This window comes from Tenebrio molitor, chromosome 6 (genome assembly GCF_963966145.1).
Source record: "Tenebrio molitor chromosome 6, icTenMoli1.1, whole genome shotgun sequence".
NCBI lineage: Eukaryota > Metazoa > Arthropoda > Insecta > Coleoptera > Tenebrionidae > Tenebrio > Tenebrio molitor.
In genome coordinates, this window is record NC_091051.1 from 15,350,207 (window position 1) to 15,369,875 (window position 19,669).

The window sequence follows — 19,669 nt, forward strand, 5'->3', positions numbered from 1 at the left end:
GATATATTCGCAAAAATTATACACATGAATTTAGGTTTTAAGCGATTGGAGCCTTTAAGGGGCTCGTCGAACAAAAAAACGTTGTATTCAACTCGTTCGTGTGTAAATTAGGCCTTTTTTGGCACGCGTGGGCCATTTTAAAACGCGAGTGAAACTACTATAAAATTAAAGATACAACATAAAAAAAATGCACGGTGTGGTGCGCTAACTCTCTTTCACTCTTATCTATCTTTAACAGTTACCCATATTTGCGGCCACTTTTCCATAAGCAACCGTATTCCATCGTGTAGAGAGAAAAAATATCTTTAATTTGATATACAGTGAGTTTTTTTTAAGACTGGCCATAGGGTTTTACATGCTAATTTTTCAACCCCCTGTTAACTTTTGTTACAATGAAAATATTCAAACCATTTTTGGAATAAAGTTGTAAGATTTTTTAAACTATCGGATAGATTACAATTCAATATCCCAAACTGTCGAAAAAGTTGTGAAATAGTTATTTAAACATTAATATTAGTATGTCTGTTGCCGGTTGCTACGACTTGCATCACACAAAACGTCAATATTAAAAGCGTCGTGTCAAAAGTTTGTAAAATGAATTTGAACAAAATTAAAAGAGAAATGGAAGTTGCTGAGGCTGCAAACGCTTCATGTTCCTTCCCCCTGCCACAGAAATCGAATAAACGCTACCATAAGGCATATTAGTGTTTTGTTTGGTTTAATTTTTGTCACTTATTTCCCCGAGGGATGTAAGTGGTTACTTACATCCCGTCGTTAATAGTAACCAACGGTAGGTCAAAAAAGTTGTACCTACATCCACCAAATCAATGTCATAACAACGTACTTACCATGCAGAGAGTGGAAAAAAAATATTTTTAGGGCGCCGAAATAATAGTACGTCGAGCGGCCGCCAGAGTAGCGCCATTGTCGGCTCAACCAGCACCTGACGATCTCCACTTTTGGACGCTTTCGGCGAGCTAAAAAAGATTTTTTTCACAACTTTTTCGACAGTTTGGGATGTTGAATTGTAATCTATCCGATAGTTTGAAAAATCTTCCAACTTTGTTCCAAAAATGGTTTGAATATTTTCATCAGAACAAAAGTTAACAGGGGGTTGAAAAATTAGCATGTAAAACCCTATGGCCAGTCTTAAAAAAAAACTCACTGTATGTGAATTGCCTTCGTGACAAAGCATGTGAATAAGGCTATACAGTGAGTTTTTTTTAAGACTGGCCATAGGGTTTTACATGCTAATTTTTCAACCCCCTGTTAACTTTTGTTCTGATGAAAATATTCAAACCATTTTTGGAACAAAGTCGGAAGATTTTTCAAACTATCGGATAGATTACAATTCAATATCCCAAACTGACGAAGAAGTTGTTTCAGACCTATTATCAGGATCAGTCACGGGAAATTTACGAGTGCGCTTACAACCTTTTTTGACATGGTGCAATGAAAAACAAGTGTAATCCTATTCGGAAAGTGTTTTATTAGCATATTTTCTTTATCTCAATATTCAATGGTCAAGACGACACTCAATCTAAAAAATGGAATAAATATAGAAAAAATGTCAAAATTACGTGCATCTTTAAAAAGGCAGAATGATGGTTATACACCGAAGAAATCAAGGGTTCTAACAAAAGAACAGGTTGACCGATTCTTGAATTTTGCTCCGGACAATAAATACTTAATGATGAAGGTATGTATGTCTCTAAATTAAAGAAATGATAATTATAGCTTGTTTTAATGTTAGGAGTTGCCGGTGCCTGTCGTTGCGACGAATTGGTTTATTTGAAAATTGATGACATTGAAGATGTTAAGTCAGCTTGAACCTAGTACCAGTAACAGTACAAAAGAACCGATTGCTCCAAGAGCCAAGTACCACGATGACCTATACCAATATTAACAATACCAGTGAAAATCTTCCTGCTGTTGCTGTATTAATATTAAAAACTAGTAATTTTAGTTAGTTCATTTTATAGTCTAGTATTGGTACTTTTGCCTCCTAGTATTAATAGTTATTTATTTAACGAGTTCGTGTGTAATTTGGGCTTTTTTTGGCATGAGTGGGCCAGTTTAAAACTCGAGTGAAACGTTTTTTTGGTCGACGAGCCCCCCCAAAGGCTCCAAATGGCTGAAAATCTTTAAAATTAGCTTGACGTTTCATTTTGACAAGTTGTCAAATTCATCAAAATCCGTTCACACAGGAGAAAATTCTCAAATTCTGACAGTGTCGAACAAAAAAGTACTTTTAATACTAGGAGGCAAAAGTGTTGCCTTAGTAACACGCAACTTTTTTCTACAGTTACGAAAACATTAACTTTAGTGACCAAAAACGGTATTAAAAGTGACCACTTTTAAGACGGTTGGAGAAAAAAGTAATTTTTTAGAAAAAAAATTATGTTTTGAAAAATTGCCAAAATTTGAACAGCATTTTCAATTAGTATCTCGTATTGTCAAATTAAATCTTTTAACACGTAAATCAACCGACAAAAACACAACATGGAAGTAGCCCAAATTTTCTAATAATTTATTTAAACAAAACAATTCAGTTGCCATGGTGACCATAGAACTCCTGAGATCATTGAAAATATCCCAATTTAACTATTATCTATTCACTTTGATTGTGATCGCAACGAAAAAATTGTAGGCGCTGTTTAGCTGTGTGCTGCATACGTTTTAGGTTTTACACTAAATTAGGGTTATTCTAAATGATTGTAGTCGCAGTAGGCGTGAAAACTGAATGTAAAATTTATGGTTGCCGCTCCACATAAAAAAAATCATCAAAATGTTGTGTTAAATTGGGTGCAAAACAACTCAATATTTTTAAAATTGATTGTAGAACAACTAAATATTTCTGGATTCAATCGTTAATTTAACAAAAATAAATTAAATCCTCATCACCGCACTTTTCACCTAAAAATGACAGTGACACAACTGACAGTTCACATGAAAGCGGCAAAAACGTAATAACATGGGCATGGTCTACTTCGACTACAATCATTTAGAATAACCCTGTCTATTCACTCTGATTGTGATCGCAACGAAAAAATATTAGGCGCTGTTTAGCTGTGTGCTGCATATGTACGCTTTACACTAAATTTTTCTGTAGTGTGAATGTGACAGTGGCGGCTCGTGGGTTTTATTGTTGAGGAGGCAAACTTGAACAATAGTCGAGTCAATAAAGCCGAAAAATCGCCGAAACTTCTTAATCCTCAGAAACAGCTCCGATTTTGATGATTTTTTTTTTTAAATGTGTGTATTTATATATTATTTGAAATCAGAAACATTTTGGTTGGGGCACGTAAATATTTATATTGTTTAAACAATAATTTGCTATTTATCGAAAAAAATCCGTTTTCCACGATATTTATTTCAAAGATTTTTTTTATATGGAAACTGAAGTATAAAGAGTAGTTGTTAAGTTAAAATTTCTAGTAAAAAAAACAATTCTTCCAACAAAAAATATAATAAAAATGCAACATAAAACCAAATGCAGAGAACATTTTTTACCCATTCATGTCTTTCTGAACAGCTTAAACAATGACACTGTTGAATCAAACAGTGTAGTTGTTTAAATTAGAAAAATATCTTCTGGAAATTCATAGCCATAATTACAATTAAGTAGTGCTTATAGGCGGCCCGGCCGCGATTCGAACGGAGCAAACAGTGAAATACATCTGTTGGAAATCCTACACTAAAGCTTGCTAAGTTAATTTCTGGGAATAAAACAGGCTAATGCCTCTATTCCTCCAATTAATAATAATAATTATTATTATTATTAAAAAAAAAAGGCTATATTCTATCTCGTGATTCGGAAGTCACGTTAAGCCATTGGTCCCGGTCTATTGAGTTGGTCATCACGCTCCTCATAGATTTGTAAACCAGTCCTAGACTGTGTAACAACATTTTCAACATTATTATTATTACATCTTAACCCTCCACCACCCGGCGGCACGGCAATTTTGCCGGGTACACACTATTAGGATAATACTATCAAGTAATAGTGCAGTGCTTATTAACATAAATACCGGCGTCTCGCTTCCACATTTTGACTTTTTTGTGTTTTATGTTTTGTGTCAATGTTAAGGAATTTCCTCACGATATGACATGAGTATATATACCTTTTTGAATTTCAACCACCAATGTGTTCTCTAAGTCCAAAATTTTTTAATTTTTAAAAAGAAATTGCGGTACTATTCCTGTTGCTGAAATTACATATTATTAATTGAATTTTTTTTAATTATTATTATTAATTGGAGGAATAGAGGCATTAGCCTGTTTTATTCCCAGAAATTAACTTAGCAAGCTTTAGTGTAGGATTTCCAACAGATGTATTTCACTGTTTGCTCCGTTCGAGTCGCGGCCGGGCCGCCTATAAGCACTATTTAATTGTAATTCTGGCTATGAATTTCCAGAGGATATTTTTGTAATTTAAACAACTACACTGTTTGATTCAACAATGTCATTGTTTAAGCTGTTCAGAAACACACGAATGGGTAAAAAATGTTCTCTGCATTTGGTTTTATGTTGCATTTTTATTATGTTTTTGTTAACATTTTTTTTTTTACTCGAAATTTTAACTTAACAACTACTCTTTATACTTCAGTTTCCATATAAAAAAAATCTTTGAAATAAATATCGTGGAAAACGGATTTTTTTCCATAAATAGCAAATTATTGTTTAAACAATATAAATATTTACGTGCCCCAAACAACATGTTTCTGATTTCAAATAATATATAAATACACACATTTAAAAAAAAATCATCAAAATCGGAGCTGTTTCTGAGGATTAAGAAGTAAAAACCTTCATTGACTCGACTACAAACATAGTAATACCTAATAAATATACCATAATAATAATTTTTTTAAATATTCTATACCGGGTGCCCCAAAATTCGCGGAACAGCTTACCAGTACGTTGTTAAGTAAAAATATCAGGTACAAATGTTCAATCTTCTTTTTTGTAGAAGATATGAACCTACATAATACATATAGTTTATTTTTTAATCAAAGAACCACAACACCGCAATTTACACCCAAAATAGAGGTGACAACATTGTACGCTTTTGACATAGGGTGAAAAATCTCATCATATAAAAATTGAGGTTTGTAGAGATATTAGTAGCGCAGCATGTTAATAAAGTTAATAACAACTAATAACAACTAATTTGAGAGTTTAATAAATGTCTTACTTTGCGAGGCATCTTAATAACACGTTCAAATTTTAGCTGGGAGTTTGCGTACTTTCAAGGACATTAAAAATGACAGACGTTGGCTGGTATAACCAACAGATATCATTAAATTCCCTAAATTTAGAAAAATTTTATATTTACAAACCTAAATCAACAGGTCGTGGTTCTTTGATTAAAAAATAGACTATATTTGTTACACTATAATTTTGTTGTATCCATGGAAATAAGAAAGAAAAATCAAAGCCACGTTGTCATAAGTTATTTGAGGTAAAACCGACATAAAATCACTTCTTGGAAATGCTGGAAATAATAAAGTAAAGCAAACCTGATCACAATCATTCAGAATTATTTTAACATTGGCTAGTCAAAAACAAGTAGTCAAAAATCTTTTTTAATATTTAAAATAAACGAGATCAAAGCTGCACCTTTTGAGCCCCCATATCTTCAAATCTAAAAGATATAGAATTTTTTAATTACTTTTCCAATAATTTCTTAACATGAGTTGATATTGCTCAACTGAATTGTTCCACGAATTTTGGGGCACCGGTATATACAGTTTGTCCCCGAATTGGGTTTAAAAGAGGAAAAAATAAAACTCGCGAAAAAGTTTAGATACGAGGCTGCACGGCCGAGTGTTTAAGTTTTCAAGAGTTTTATTTGCTGGTAATCAACAAACGCAGTACAACATTTTATCCACAACGTATTTTTGATTTTACGCAAAAACTTCAGAAGAATGACATTTTTTTGCTTCATTTAAAACCCCCATTTGTATTATTAAAATCTCAGTATTGATATACTGTATTCTTAGATTAACATTTTCTGTTAAAATTTGGAATAAATTTTATGTTATAAATTTTATTACAGTTAACATTGCTTTTTGACAAACAACTTATTATTGTTCTGTTTTCCCAGTATGTAATGAAATTTTACGGCTGACTTGATGTGCTCTTTTGATTTTTGGTGTCGTTCGATACAAAAGGCAATATTTTTTAAGATCATTAAATCTTAAACGCGACTAAACCCTGTTTTCTGTTTCAGCAGCAAATAGCATGCAAGGCCAACAAAACAACAAATTTTTGTTCACACTTCCGACGAGTCATTTCCATTTCTGACACCACGTAACCACGTAGTGTTAAATTACCGTTTCTGCTTTCCACTTACGCATATAAGGCCGGTTAAATTTGGTTGTAGCTGTTCTTGACTTTTTACAATTTGTCGTATGACAATGAATTAAATGGATGATTTAACAATTAATCAATAATATCTTCGCAATTTCTTTAATTTCCATATCTTTCTTCATTTTATTAAACAATATAAAAATAAATAAAACACGGACTTTTGACCAGGGACCAATAACACCACTCCAAATCCAAAACAAAAACAAACGAGCACCTACAATATACACTTGTAAACGACGACCGGCGCGTGGTCAAGAGTCAAGACTCGTTTGAACTCGGCTACAGTTCGAGAGACCCGACAGCGTTCGTTCCCGCGATGGTCATATAATAAATATACGAATCGTGACGTCTGAAAACGCGGCATGCCGCCGGCCGAGGTTATTTCTCGGGCAGAACACGATTTATTTCGAGCGAGTCGATGCTAGTTAGACGCGTTTCCATGCATTTTCGTCCGCTTAGCGGCGAACAATGCTGCGCTAAATTAAACTCTGCCTCCGGCCGACAAAAGCAACAAATGCTAACCGCTAAAATCTTCTTGTAACACATTTTTACGAGAATAATTATCATTTCTAAGCAAATATCTTCATAAATAATATGATTTAATATAACATTTAATTAAGTATTATATTTTTTATTTTCTTTTTATTTAATTTTATTTGGGGAGGCACTGTCTTCGTTGCCTCCTCGGAGGAGCCGCCACTGGAATGTGATGTGAAAATGTCAAAATTGTCAAAACATAACTATGGTGGTAAAGCAAGATCTCAAGGTAACTATCAATATTAATAACGGAAATTAATATTTGTACAATTACGGCCGCGGAATTTTGGCCGTTACTTGACATTCCAGTGAGTTGAGATGTAAAGCGGCCCTAATGTATTCGTAACCTCACTTTCTGCGATCACAAGACTTGTCATTTTGATGCTGACTGACTTACAAGAAAACGCGCTTCCTCATTTCGTGCTATCTTGGATCAGGGATAATTGGTGCGATTCTGTTTTAAAATTTACCAATATGGCTATATAACAAAGTTGTAGTTGCTATGATATGAAGATGTTGATTGGTTGTATCTATGCAAAATCAATGTTGTTCAATAACAATATTGCTAAATTTTGAAACAGAATCGCACTAATTACCTATTATCTGTACTTTATTGAAATAGGGTATTGGTAGCACGTTCACAACTATTTGAATGAAGTATGACACTGACAAATTTTTGGATGTCAATTCCAAAAGTCAATCATAATGACAATAAAGCATGGACTACATCCATTTTTTTTTAATTGGGAAATAGGAGAAACTAAAAACGTCTGTTTGATTCTGTGATCACGTCTGTTGAAAAGTGGGGTTATGTCCAGGTACAAATCATTCAATGTCAAAACCTCAAAATCACCTAATGATAAATGAAGAATGAAGGTAATGAGTCATTTGGCAGTAAGAGAAACGTGAAAAATACCAATTAATTACATTGATTAATACAAATATTTTATAAAAACTAATTAGACACCAAGAAACATGAAGTTTAGAAAAATGTTTTACAGGGGATGAAAAGGCAGACGGCATCAAACTACAACACTAGCCAAAATGTACATACAACAAAACAGCACAAATAGAGTTAACTTTATTGGCGATGTTCATCTTTGTGATGAGTTGTTTTCCGTTGGCTTCAATAAATGTCTCGAAATAAGTCAATATTAACCATTTGGCCTTAACTTTGAGAAGGCAACGTGGCATTTTCTTTTTGAATCCTGAAATTTCGTACCAAAACTCAATTTTATAGATATGCGCACACAGTTTACGTCAAAAAACGTTTGCGCCAGTCGTTATGTCAGCGAGACGTTTCTGCCAAAATGGCGCTTCCGAGAGTTGCCAACTGCGACTGGATTTAGTGTTATCTAAAATTTCCTATCACTAACCTAGCAACTGAAAAGTTACTAGGGACTGGTCACAATCAAAATTCAAAATGAATAGTTATTATAATAAAGAAAGATAACCACAAATACGGGGTCATTATAAGTGATTGTACCATCGTAGGTGGCTGGGCGCTATGCTACTCCCACTAGTTGTTACAAACATTTATAATGACCCTGTATAATTTCAAGGTCATTTATTAAAGAAATCATAATGAGTCGTTTTTTGTGTCGGTCAGTGTACTTAGTAGGTAATCAAAAGTGTTCACGCGGAATAATTAAATGGGATTAAAATGAAGGAGTGCACTTATAAATCGTGAAAGCTACAGCCCAACTCTAAAACTTAGTGGCCCTTTTCTTTTAGGAAAGCTAGTGAATTGATAAACCAAAGACACTGATTTGACGCAAAAACGTGGTTCGTACTAAAATTAGTACAGTCGTTTTCACTGACATCCGTGCTGTCACTATGACAGTGTGTTGGCATCACTTGCTGTTTCAGTTTAGTAATTTTGAATTTTTTAATTTGGCAATTTAGCTTGACGCGGCAAATTGGCAAATTCAAATTATTTTCTATAATTTCAAACAAATCAAAGAAAACATGTACCTAGTCTGATTTGAATTCCGAGAATGACCTGGTTTAACCATGTTTTACACCATGGTAAAGACTGAGTTTTATTATTTCTATTTGTTGTTAATGTTTGACGAAATAGCAATTTTCTTTTACCATAACCTCAATTTTTTTAACTAGGATTTGCTTATACTCTGAATCCTGGGTATGAATTTGTATGTACAATCTGCACCAACATATTAAAAATGACAATGACAGCACGGATGTCGTTGAAAACGACTATATACCGGGTGATCAAAAAGGACTGTTTAAGTTGGCAGTACAATTAAGAAAATTTTATATTTCGGTTATTTATAACACTGCAACCGGGTATGTTTTGTTGGTTTATTTGACAAATATCTGATGTAGGTATAGCATTAACAACGACAAGCCATCAACAACCGAAAGTTACTCCTGTTATACGATTTAAAATACAATTCAGTGTTACCAACTTAAACAGTCCTATTTGATCACCCCGTATTAAAGAGAGTTGGCTCCATCCTGGTTCCTAGGGGCGTTTTTCGATTGATATTTCAGATAATTGGTGCACTTTTATTGTCAAAATTATTATTATCTGCGTTTAAATAAAATTGCTCATTAACAACATGTTTCTAGAGTGAAAATAAAATATAAATATTATGTTAACTATACTCCATTCTTTATCTTGGTGAGTGGTCTTTGGGAAATTTTCAGCCGTCAAGTTGAATTTAGGGGTTTTTGAAAGTTCCAATGGAAAAGTGCGTTGGTAGTTGTTGAAAAATATTCAAATATTACAATAATGTACTTACAGAGACGCCGCAAAGTCTTTCTATTTATTATTTTCCTGGTTAAATTGATCATAATTCATATGGACCGAGACCACCGACACATAACCTCAAACGTGTCATCTTCATATCGCATCGTTTTCAAACATTTTAATAATTTGCCTGGGAATTTCAAAATGTTCTAGACCGGCCACACACTTTCCGGTCAAATTTGATCCGGTTTTTGGTTTAAGAATCCGGTTAATTTCTCACACCCAAACTTCTTTGCCACATTGCCCGGCACGGGACGGGAATAATGTTCGGTCGACGCTCGACGGTCGGATTGACCGACGACGGACGCCGATAATTTTCATATCGGGAACGGTTAAATTTAAGAATCGATGTGCACGGCTTATATATTTACATTTCGCGACATAAGATTGTGAGATTTGGAGATGAATGCTGGACGAAGATTCTGAATTCGAATGACAGCGATGACAGTTAATATTTGATTTACACGGCACACAAATTTGGTGGAAAAAGTAAAACTTACAAAGCTACCCATGGCTTGCTTGATCGCATCGACCACTCACCAAGATAAAGAATGGAGTATATTTATACCGTGCGATCATTTAAATTATAAATTAGAGCGGGCTGTGAATTTTAAATAAGGTTGGCATTATTAACTGTTGTCAATTTGATTTAAAATTTGAATTGTCAAAGTGACGTTTCAAAATTTTTTATTTCGAACAGAACATTTTTCTTACTGAGAATTATTTTAAAAACGCTGAACAACAAGAGAATGGCGAATGGAAGTATTCTGTAGAGCACTGCGTTAATGATTTTCAAAACAAATTCCCTAATTTTCCTGTAGATTACCAAAAATTGGTCCAACAAATTTATAAATGTGTGGCGAAATTTCGTAATGTTGGGACTGTTGGTCAAAAAGCCGGTAGCGGAACGCCCAAAAAAAGAATTCCTGAGATTGTGGCAGATGTTTCAGCAAGAATGAAGCAGTATCCTAACAAAAAAACCTCCCCGCAAGTTAGCCCAAGAGATGGACCTCTCAAATGGAACTCGTCACAAAATATTAAAACAAGATTTAAATCTTCATTCCTATAAAATTACCGTCGTTTAAGAGCTGCTCCCACGAGATTTTCCTACGCGAATAAAATACAGTCAGTGGTTTTTGAATCATCTAAATTTCTAATTTAGATTATTTCTAGGCACTATTTAATGCATGCAACGCTATAACCGTTCAGATGTTGGAAAATGCATTTGAAAATATGCAAGGGAGGGTTAACAGTTGCATTGAAGCTTGGAGAGAACACTTTGAACACCTTCTGTAATGCATTTGAAAATATGCAACGGAGGGTTAACAGTTGCATTGAAGCTGGGGGAGAACACTTTGTGTAATTCTCAATAAAACTACATTATTCTTTATTGCTTTCATTTCCTTTAAATTAAAACGATTGAATATGGGAACCATAAACGCTATAAAGTTAACCATAACCTCACATTTATTTAATCAGTCACTTGGCATTCTGGGCAATCGTATAAAAAAATCCCGCCTACTCTAATTTATAATTTAAATGATCGCATGGTATTTGCTTGAATTACCTTCACAAATTTTGTGAAAACCAGGTTGCCAACTCAAATTTAACTCTCAAACACTCCCCTAGGAACCAGGATCGAGCCTACTTTCTCTTATATACCACTTTTGTTCGTACGATTTTATAAATTCAACGAAGCTACGTAGAACCAGGCTGCCTTACGCTCCTTCGCAAGCTTACAAATGTTAAACGCGTGATACATGGGGATGATCGAGATAATTGCGGATTTTATAAAGCAGGGTGGTAGAGCCACCAACTCACGTGCGACCCATTTGTGTCTTGTTATTATTGTTAAAATATATTTCGCGCGAAACAGAAATAATTTTAGTCCCGCAAACACATACCTAGTTCAAAAACGGAAGGGCTGGACAACAACAACGTCAAGTACAATTCGGAAAGCGCCGAAAATCACTGTTAGAGCACAGAAAAAGAAACACACCGAATCTCTGCACTCCTCTGCAGACCCTTGCAGACAAGGGTGACAAGGGTAAAGCAGGGTAAAGTCTAAGAGTAAGTGAGTAAGTGTTCTGTGGTGTGTTGTGTTAGCAGGGGGACATATTGAAACTGTGAGCATCAGCGCCATCTATTCGTACTGAGACCATTTAAATCCTCAGAAATTAAACCATGGCCTACTAAATCTGAACTGCGCTGCGCTTATTACGGCCGTAACAAAGCTCGGATTTTCAATCGAGCAATTGATTCCGCTAACCTCAAAAAATTCACCCTTAACCAACTCCATCTGTTAGCGAAATAGAAAAGAAAAATGTAATTTGAATTGAAATTATCCAATCACAATCACGTAACGTGTTTATTTTGTTAGGTTAACACTTTCTATTTTGTCATTTTGACGCGAAATAAATTTTCACGAATACGTTTCATGAACGTAAGAATACCTAATAATTACAATAATCAAATTATGAAACATAATATTTATATATAGAATGGAATTGCAAAATCTGAAAATGGATAGAGCACAGTAGAAAAATTAAAAGTAAAACTATCTATCTGCAGGAAGACAATACCTTTCTCGTAAGTTTATAATTTTAGAACCTTCCTACTTGTGAGTTTATTCTGAATGGATTTCGTTTTTATGTAATCTTGTTTTTTTTTATAAACAAATGTTTAAAATTGGTTTCATTACTAATTGGATAATAACTTTACAAATTTTATCTTTGTGTTTATCACAGGTAAATATGGAATTCTGTATTAAATGTGGATGCAAAGTAGTAACCAGTGGTTGACAAGGATTTTTTGGAATTAAATATGATAAAACTTGTGTGGCAATATTAGCCAAGTCTTTTAAAAGCCCCACAAATTTACAGACCCCACGGTCTTGAAGCCAAACTAATCGTAACAAGGGTCCTGGAGTTGCTGTAGATAATAAAGAAGAAACATGTATTACAGTGAAATGTTTCATTAATTTTTTTTTTTAATAATTTTATCAATTTTGGATTTGGTTTGGAGGTTGCAGGGAATTTGAAAATAACTGTTGTTATTTTCTCCACATGCAACGCACTATTTTCCCATGTTAGTACTTCAACCTTGATGAAATTCAAGGAAATTTAAATTATTGTGGCAATTTAGTTGATTTGTAGTTTAATATCTTTAAAGAGATGGCGCTAGTTAAGGGTAGATTTTTTTGAGGTTAGCCGAATCAATCATTCAGCTAGTTTGTTACGGCCGTAATAAGCGCAGCGCAGTTCAGATTTAGTAGGCCATGATTAAACATAATAATAAAAAAAATAGTAATAACAAAATTATAGTACAAAACACAATGTTGTAACTTAATTTTAATTAAAAAGTACATATTAAAAAGTTTGCGGTAGCGCATTTTTCGTTATAAAAATTGTCGTTATGTTTTATAACATCAAACTCATACAGAATTTATACCGTATGCCGAATTTCCTTACACTATTTCTGAAAATAAGGGAGCGAATCCGAAAATATTCCATTATGAAAAAGTGACGCTATACCCAATTTCATATTAATGTCAAATATTTTCATAGTTTTGTTAAAGTCACTTTATCTCTCAGAGATAGAGTGACTTTAAGTTTTGTTCGTCGTCTGCGCTGATCGTAATAACAAGTCGTGCCAATCGCTCAAAACGCTGCGACCGGAAAAAAGTCAAAATATCGGTAGATGTCACCACCTCGCGTGTTATGGGAAACTGTAATAGTATTACAGAAATTACAGAAAGAAAAATTTACTCAAACTGTCAAAATTTAAATCTGTAACTGTTTTTAGCGAACACAAATTTTGAAAAATGTCTGTAAATTACAATATTACAAACACTGTTGCGTTCCCAACTGCGAAAGGACGTGTAAAGTAACCATGCATGCATTCCCTACTAATCCCATCATTGAGAGGTTGTGGTGTAAAAAAATATTTAATGTGAATGGTAAATTTTTTAATTTTTATTTTTAATCATTAAAAGTAAATAATACATTTCATAGGCTCCAATATTGCAAATAATTTATTGGTTTGTGGTAAACATTTTACCTCAAGTTGTTTTTACCACAACAGAAAAAAAATTAAGCAAGATGCCATTCCCACTTTATTTTTGAATGGGAATGAGCCATCCAATAAATTCCGTGTGAAAATCCTTTCCCATCATAAGAAGACTCCTCCCCAGACTGGTGATGATAGAATATTCTCATCACCATCTCCATCTGATTCGCTGACCAAACGTGAACCTTGTGAAGCTCCCGAAGTAGTTCCCAAACTAGAATTTTCAAGTCCTAAGAATCATAAGAAGACTCCTCCCCAGACTAGTGATAATAGAGCATCCCCATCACCATCTCCATTTGACCTGACCAAACATGAACCTTGTGAAGCTCCCAAAGTAGTTCCCATACTAGAATTTTCAAGTCCTTGGAGATTTACCGATCCACCTGAAAATAGTAGGAATGATGTGTGTATTCCCAATATGCATGCTTCCTTTCCTAATGTTAGCGATGATTTATGTAACGATAAGGTTTTACTGTTAGATGAAATCGTACATTTAAAGATACAGTTAAAGCGAGCCAATGAAAAATATCTTCGATTACACGACATATATGAAAGCACATTAAAAGAAAAACAGCGATTACAAACTGATGTAGAGAAACAAACGAAAGCACAAAGTTGCGTTGCCAAATTAGAAGCTGATGCTGAAAATTCAAATTCATTAGGTATATTTATTTTAGACCAGGTTTATAATTATGCACAAAAACGACCAAAATGGACAGAATCAACAATACGCCAGTGTATTGCTTGGCGTTACGCATCACCGAAAGGTTACGAATTTGGTAGAAGATCGCATATAATAAAAGCACCGTCAAAGACTACCCTAAGGAGATATATGTCCGGCATAAAAGGAACTCACGATTTAATTCAAAGTCGATTATTGGCCGAAGCTAATAATTTAAAAGATATCGATAGAGTATGTTCACTGGTAGTCGATGATATGGCAATTAAAGAAAAACTGGAGTATAATCGTTCAGAAGACAAGTTTTATGGATTACCTAGTATCCCAACAAACAATCCAATGGGAAAACGGCCAGTGTTGGCGAACAAACTCTTGTGTTTTGTTAATCACGGCTTATCCACGAAATACACGATTCCTGTTGGATATTTTTTCCATAAAACGCTGTCTTCTGAACGATTTCACCAAATAACTCTGGATATTTTAAAATTAGTACACAGACTTGGGTTCAAAGTTTTAAGATTGGTTTCAGACAATCATAAATCAAACGTCGCCCTGTTTAAATCTCTTGGTAGTGGAGAGCTTAAAACTAGAATTGAACATCCAGTAGAACCTCAAATGCCATTATTCTTGAGCTTTGATTACTGCCATGTCATAAAAAACGCCAGAAATATATTTTTGGACCACAATATGGCTTCAAGCAAAGGTATCATTCAAGCCGAGTATCTCCAACAGTTACACACTATTCAAAAATCTTGCTTGATTAAACCAATTCCATTTTTAACGAAAAAACATTTATTCCAAATACATTTGAAAAAATGAACGTTTTGCGTGCCGTTCAAATATTTTCACCGGCCATTATTGCAGCTCTCAAATATTTAGCAGCTTACAATAATTCCTCCTTTGATTTTTCCGAGGCACATGCAACAATAGAATACATAGAAAATATGAATCAATTCTTTAAAGTTCATGATGTAAGTGATCGGGTTCAGCATTTCAAACAATTAGACCCTCAGTGTGCGCCTTACACAGACATGACTGATGAAAGGTTAACATGGCTATCGGAAACGTTCCCAAAATATATAGAAGATATCCAAAATACCTCTGCAAAGAAAAAAATGAAAGGCTTGACTAAAGAAACTGCACATGCACTGATTTTTACATCACACAGTACCAGTGCTTGTATCAAATACTTACTGACAGAAACAAATTTCTACTTTGTCTTGACGCGTGCTTTCAACTCCGATGCAATTGAATCCATGTTCAGCAACATTAGGATGCGTGGAGGTTCTCATGATGCTACAGATGCAAATGCCGCCCATTATGCAATTCAAAATATTCTTAAGTCAGGAATAATAAAGTCTGCACCGTCAGCTAATGTTTCGGTAGACATAACTTCTATTAGTACTGTGATCATACCTCCAACACCTACAATGACTGTTGTAATACCTGAAGAAGACTTGCAATTTGACCTGCCAGATTCCATTAACGAAAGCATAGCTGAACTGAGGTGTGAAAGTTACCATGTAGGATTTGGTATTATTTCTGCTTCAGTAGCTATGATGGCAGGTTATATTATAAAAACATTACAAGAACGAATTGATTGTAGTTGCTTAGAACAGTTTACCACCACCAGTAGTTGCACCCCTTTACTTGGATTAATACACCTGCGAGACAGGGGAGCTTTGAAATATCCAAAACGTTCTTTTGTTGCATTAGTCCATAGTATAAGCAACATTGTCAATGAAATACTACCATGTCTTCCACCTGAAGGAAATCCTTTAAAAATTGTACGTTCACTATTAATAGATAACGTGCGGTTATATTTTACATGTGAAATACACAGAGAATTGACAGCTGAGACAATTATTGAAAAATTGATTAAACCCCTAATTACAAGCTTCTGTAAATCACGGACAGATTTTACTTCTTCATGTCATTTACATTCCAAACCATTAAGTAGAAAAGTACTGAAATTGTGATTTACCTACATTTTTGAAAACAAATGTTAACAAAGCGTCTCTTACCCGTCCCGTCGCATATTTAATTCGAGGAGTTATTTGTATAATGCGCCACAGTAAGGGGCCTTCTAGGTTGCCTATAAAAAAAATCTACTTATAGCCTTTAAATTAAAATACCATTAATTAACAATCAATTTAATTTTAATAGTTTTCTTTTTTTAGTATTATTTTTTTTTATATTTTGAGTGTAAATTGCAAAAAATTATCAATACAGGGGGAATTAATTTTTTCATTATTATAAGTATCGCAAACTATACCATAATGAACACTACATTGAAATATAGGATTATGAAGCAAATATGAAGTCAAAACGTTTTTTAAAATAAAATCAACATTTTCTTTTGGAAGATTGGGAAGGATTTCTATCATAATGGCCACCAGAAATTTTATTAGGCCTGCAAATCGTTCGTTGGGATAGTTCAATTTTCCTCGGTCTTCATTATAAATTAATTATAGCAAAGGGCTTGTTTTTTCAGTCGAGGTGTTCCATAACATACAATGTACAAATACAGATAATCTTTCAAGTTTTTCAATAACTATATCGTTCAAAATAATAACAATTTCATCATTGTTATTTGAATTTCGAGGTATTGCCAATTTTGCATTACTAGTATATTCAGTGTTAGACATTATATTACTGTTGCTTACGCATTTTATCAAACCGCTTTTCAAAATCGGTCGAAGTGCATGTTCAGCTGCTCTACAATCTGTGAGATCATTTGAACCACCGCGAAGTCGAACATTTGAAACACCAATTCTACAGCGTCGGAACTGAAATTTTTTGTCAAGTCAAAACATAAAAAATTAAGGTCACTAATTAAACATTTGATACATACCTAAATACGTGTTCTTCGCAGTAAAAATTAATGCTTCAGCAGTTTCTTTTGTTAAGCCTTGTATACCTGCTTCAGCTGAAGTGGACGGAACATCATTTATGTAATGTGGAAATTCTTCATTTAACCAAAGACGTAGGTACATTTTCAGTGTTGGTATATGGAGCAGTATTAGCATCCCTTTGATGAATATGTTGTGCTTTATTGCTAACATCATGAATTTGAAAGAACTTATACATATTTTCCATATATTTAACCGTTGCAGAACAATCAGAAATCAGATTCCCATTTTTCCCGGCCGCTGCTATAACTGGCGGTTAAAATATTTGAACTGCTAAATGTACTTTAATTTTTTCTACATTAGATGGATAAATATGTTTTTTCGTTAAATATCGAACTGGTTTAATTATTAATTTTTCTTGAATTCCTAAGAGTTCTTTTAGATAATTTGCTGTAATAATTCCATCTGATGAAGCCATATTATGATCCAAAAATAAATTTCTACCATTTTGAAGTGCATGACAATAATCAAAACTCATAAAGAATTTAAGTCCAGGATTATAAGGATGAGCAATAACGTTCTGAAGCATTCCATTTCCGAGATGCTTGAACAGGGCAACGTGATTTTTATGGTTACAAGTTTGGGAACGAGAAATTGGAATTTTAGCTTCTTCTGTTGGGATTTTCTAATAAGGCCGACTGTTTTGATTTAAAAGCTAAAACTGTTTATTCAAACGTGAACGTGTTGTTTTACCATCTACAAGTTTCAAGTTAGTGTCTATGGCGTATATCAGGTTTTTCCTTAGTTACATCTACTCGTTGGTTTTAGTACCAACCTAAACAAAATAAAAGTACTGTTATTAAATAATTATAAAATGAGAAATACATCAACACTCTCCCTTATTTAATAACTTACAGATTCCCATGTCGTTACACAAATCTCTAAATCGGGTTGAAAACAATGGTTTTGTTAATATGTCCGCGAGCTGTTTTTCAGAATCTACTTTTGAAACCATAATCTCTCCAGCAGTTACTAATTCGCGAACAAAAAAATGTCTGATACGAATATGCTTCGTTCTTCGATGGAACTCGGGATTCTGGGCAAGTCGAATAGCAGCTTCATTGTCGATTTGTAATGTAGGTGTTGCTTTCAATTGGTCCAGTTCAGTTAAAATCCTCTTGATCCAGATGATCTCCCTGGCAGTTACAACTTCAGCTTCAGTTGTGGATATGGCAACGGAAGATTGTCTTTGGCTCATCCAGGAAATAGGGGCCCCAGAGTGGAGGCACAGTACACCAGAGGTCGAGCGCCCCGTGCTAAGGTCACCACCATGATCTGCATCGCTGTAGCATTCAAAAACCCCCTTTGCTTGGTTGTTCTTGTAAAGAAGCCCACAGTTCGTTGTACCTCTCAGGTACCGCAAAATCCTCTTGACCCTAACTACGTCTCGATCTGTTGGATTCTCAAGATTTCTGGATACCACGCTGAGTGCGTACGCAATATCCGGACGTGTCCCACACATGAGGAACATCAATGCTCCCACGGCTTGTCTGTATGGAAACTCGGAGTTTCGAGAGCTTTCTTCTGTGTCGTTGTCCTTGACGATTGGAGTAGTCACTGCCTTGCAGTTACTCATGTTGAATCGTTCTAACAGTTTTTCGGTGTAGTGGGTTTGACTCACCCTCACCGAGCCGTCTTCTTCTCGATTGATTTCCAGTTCCAGGAAAAACGACGCAGGTTTAGCAGTTATTTTGAACTTTCGTCCTAAGTCATCGATAAATTGTTGAAGTTCCTGTTCGTCATTGGCTGCAATTAAACCATCATCAACATAAAGGACGAAGAACATTTTTGTGGAGCCTGTTTGCCTAACAAAAAGACAAGGATCCGCTTCGCTCCTTCGAAAACCCAATTTAATGATGTAATTGCTAAACTTCTCATTCCAGCAACGAGGGGCTTGTTTCAGCCCATACAAGCTTTTCTTTAGTCGACATACTCTCCCAGATCCATCACCGTGTCCTTCAGGTTGTTGCATGTATATGGTTTCCTTCATTTGCGGCAACACTGAGTAACGTTCGAATAGTAGACTTCCTGGCTACTGGACTGAAAGTTTCGTCATAGTCAATTCCTCTTTGCTGTGAATAGCCCTTGATGACCAGTCTCGCCTTGAACTTATCGATTGATCCATCGGCGTTGGTTTTCACTTTGTAGACCCATTTGTTTGAAATAGCCCTTTTTCCTTGAGGTAAGTCCACTAGCTCCCAAGTCTCGTTTTCTTGAAGAGCCTTCATTTCACGGTCCATGGCTTCTTTCCAGTAATCCTTTTGATCCGACTTCATGGCCTCGCCGTAAGTTTCTGGTTCCTCAAGTGACGTTGCAAGATGCATC

At 34.7% G+C, this 19,669-nt stretch overlaps 1 protein-coding gene across 4 annotated transcripts in view; it reads right to left on the reverse strand.

Moving 5' to 3' along the window:
* The window catches only part of LOC138133701 (probable protein phosphatase 2C T23F11.1), a 38,390-nt gene extending 26,569 nt beyond the window's left edge, over window positions 1-11,821 (reverse strand). Inside the window, exons 1-3 of one of the 4 annotated variants that reach the window (XM_069051645.1) lie at window positions 11,590-11,820; window positions 1,389-1,540; window positions 849-977 (exon numbers count right to left, since the gene is read on the reverse strand). In XM_069051645.1, the coding sequence (XP_068907746.1) occupies window positions 849-925 (77 nt within the window). In that variant the 5' untranslated portion in view covers window positions 926-977; window positions 1,389-1,540; window positions 11,590-11,820. Of the gene's footprint in view, window positions 1-848; window positions 978-1,388; window positions 1,541-11,589 lie in introns of all 4 variants that reach the window. The other 3 variants (XM_069051646.1, XM_069051644.1, XM_069051647.1) reach the window with 3 other exon arrangements.
* Between the last annotated feature and the right edge of the window lie 7,848 nt (window positions 11,822-19,669).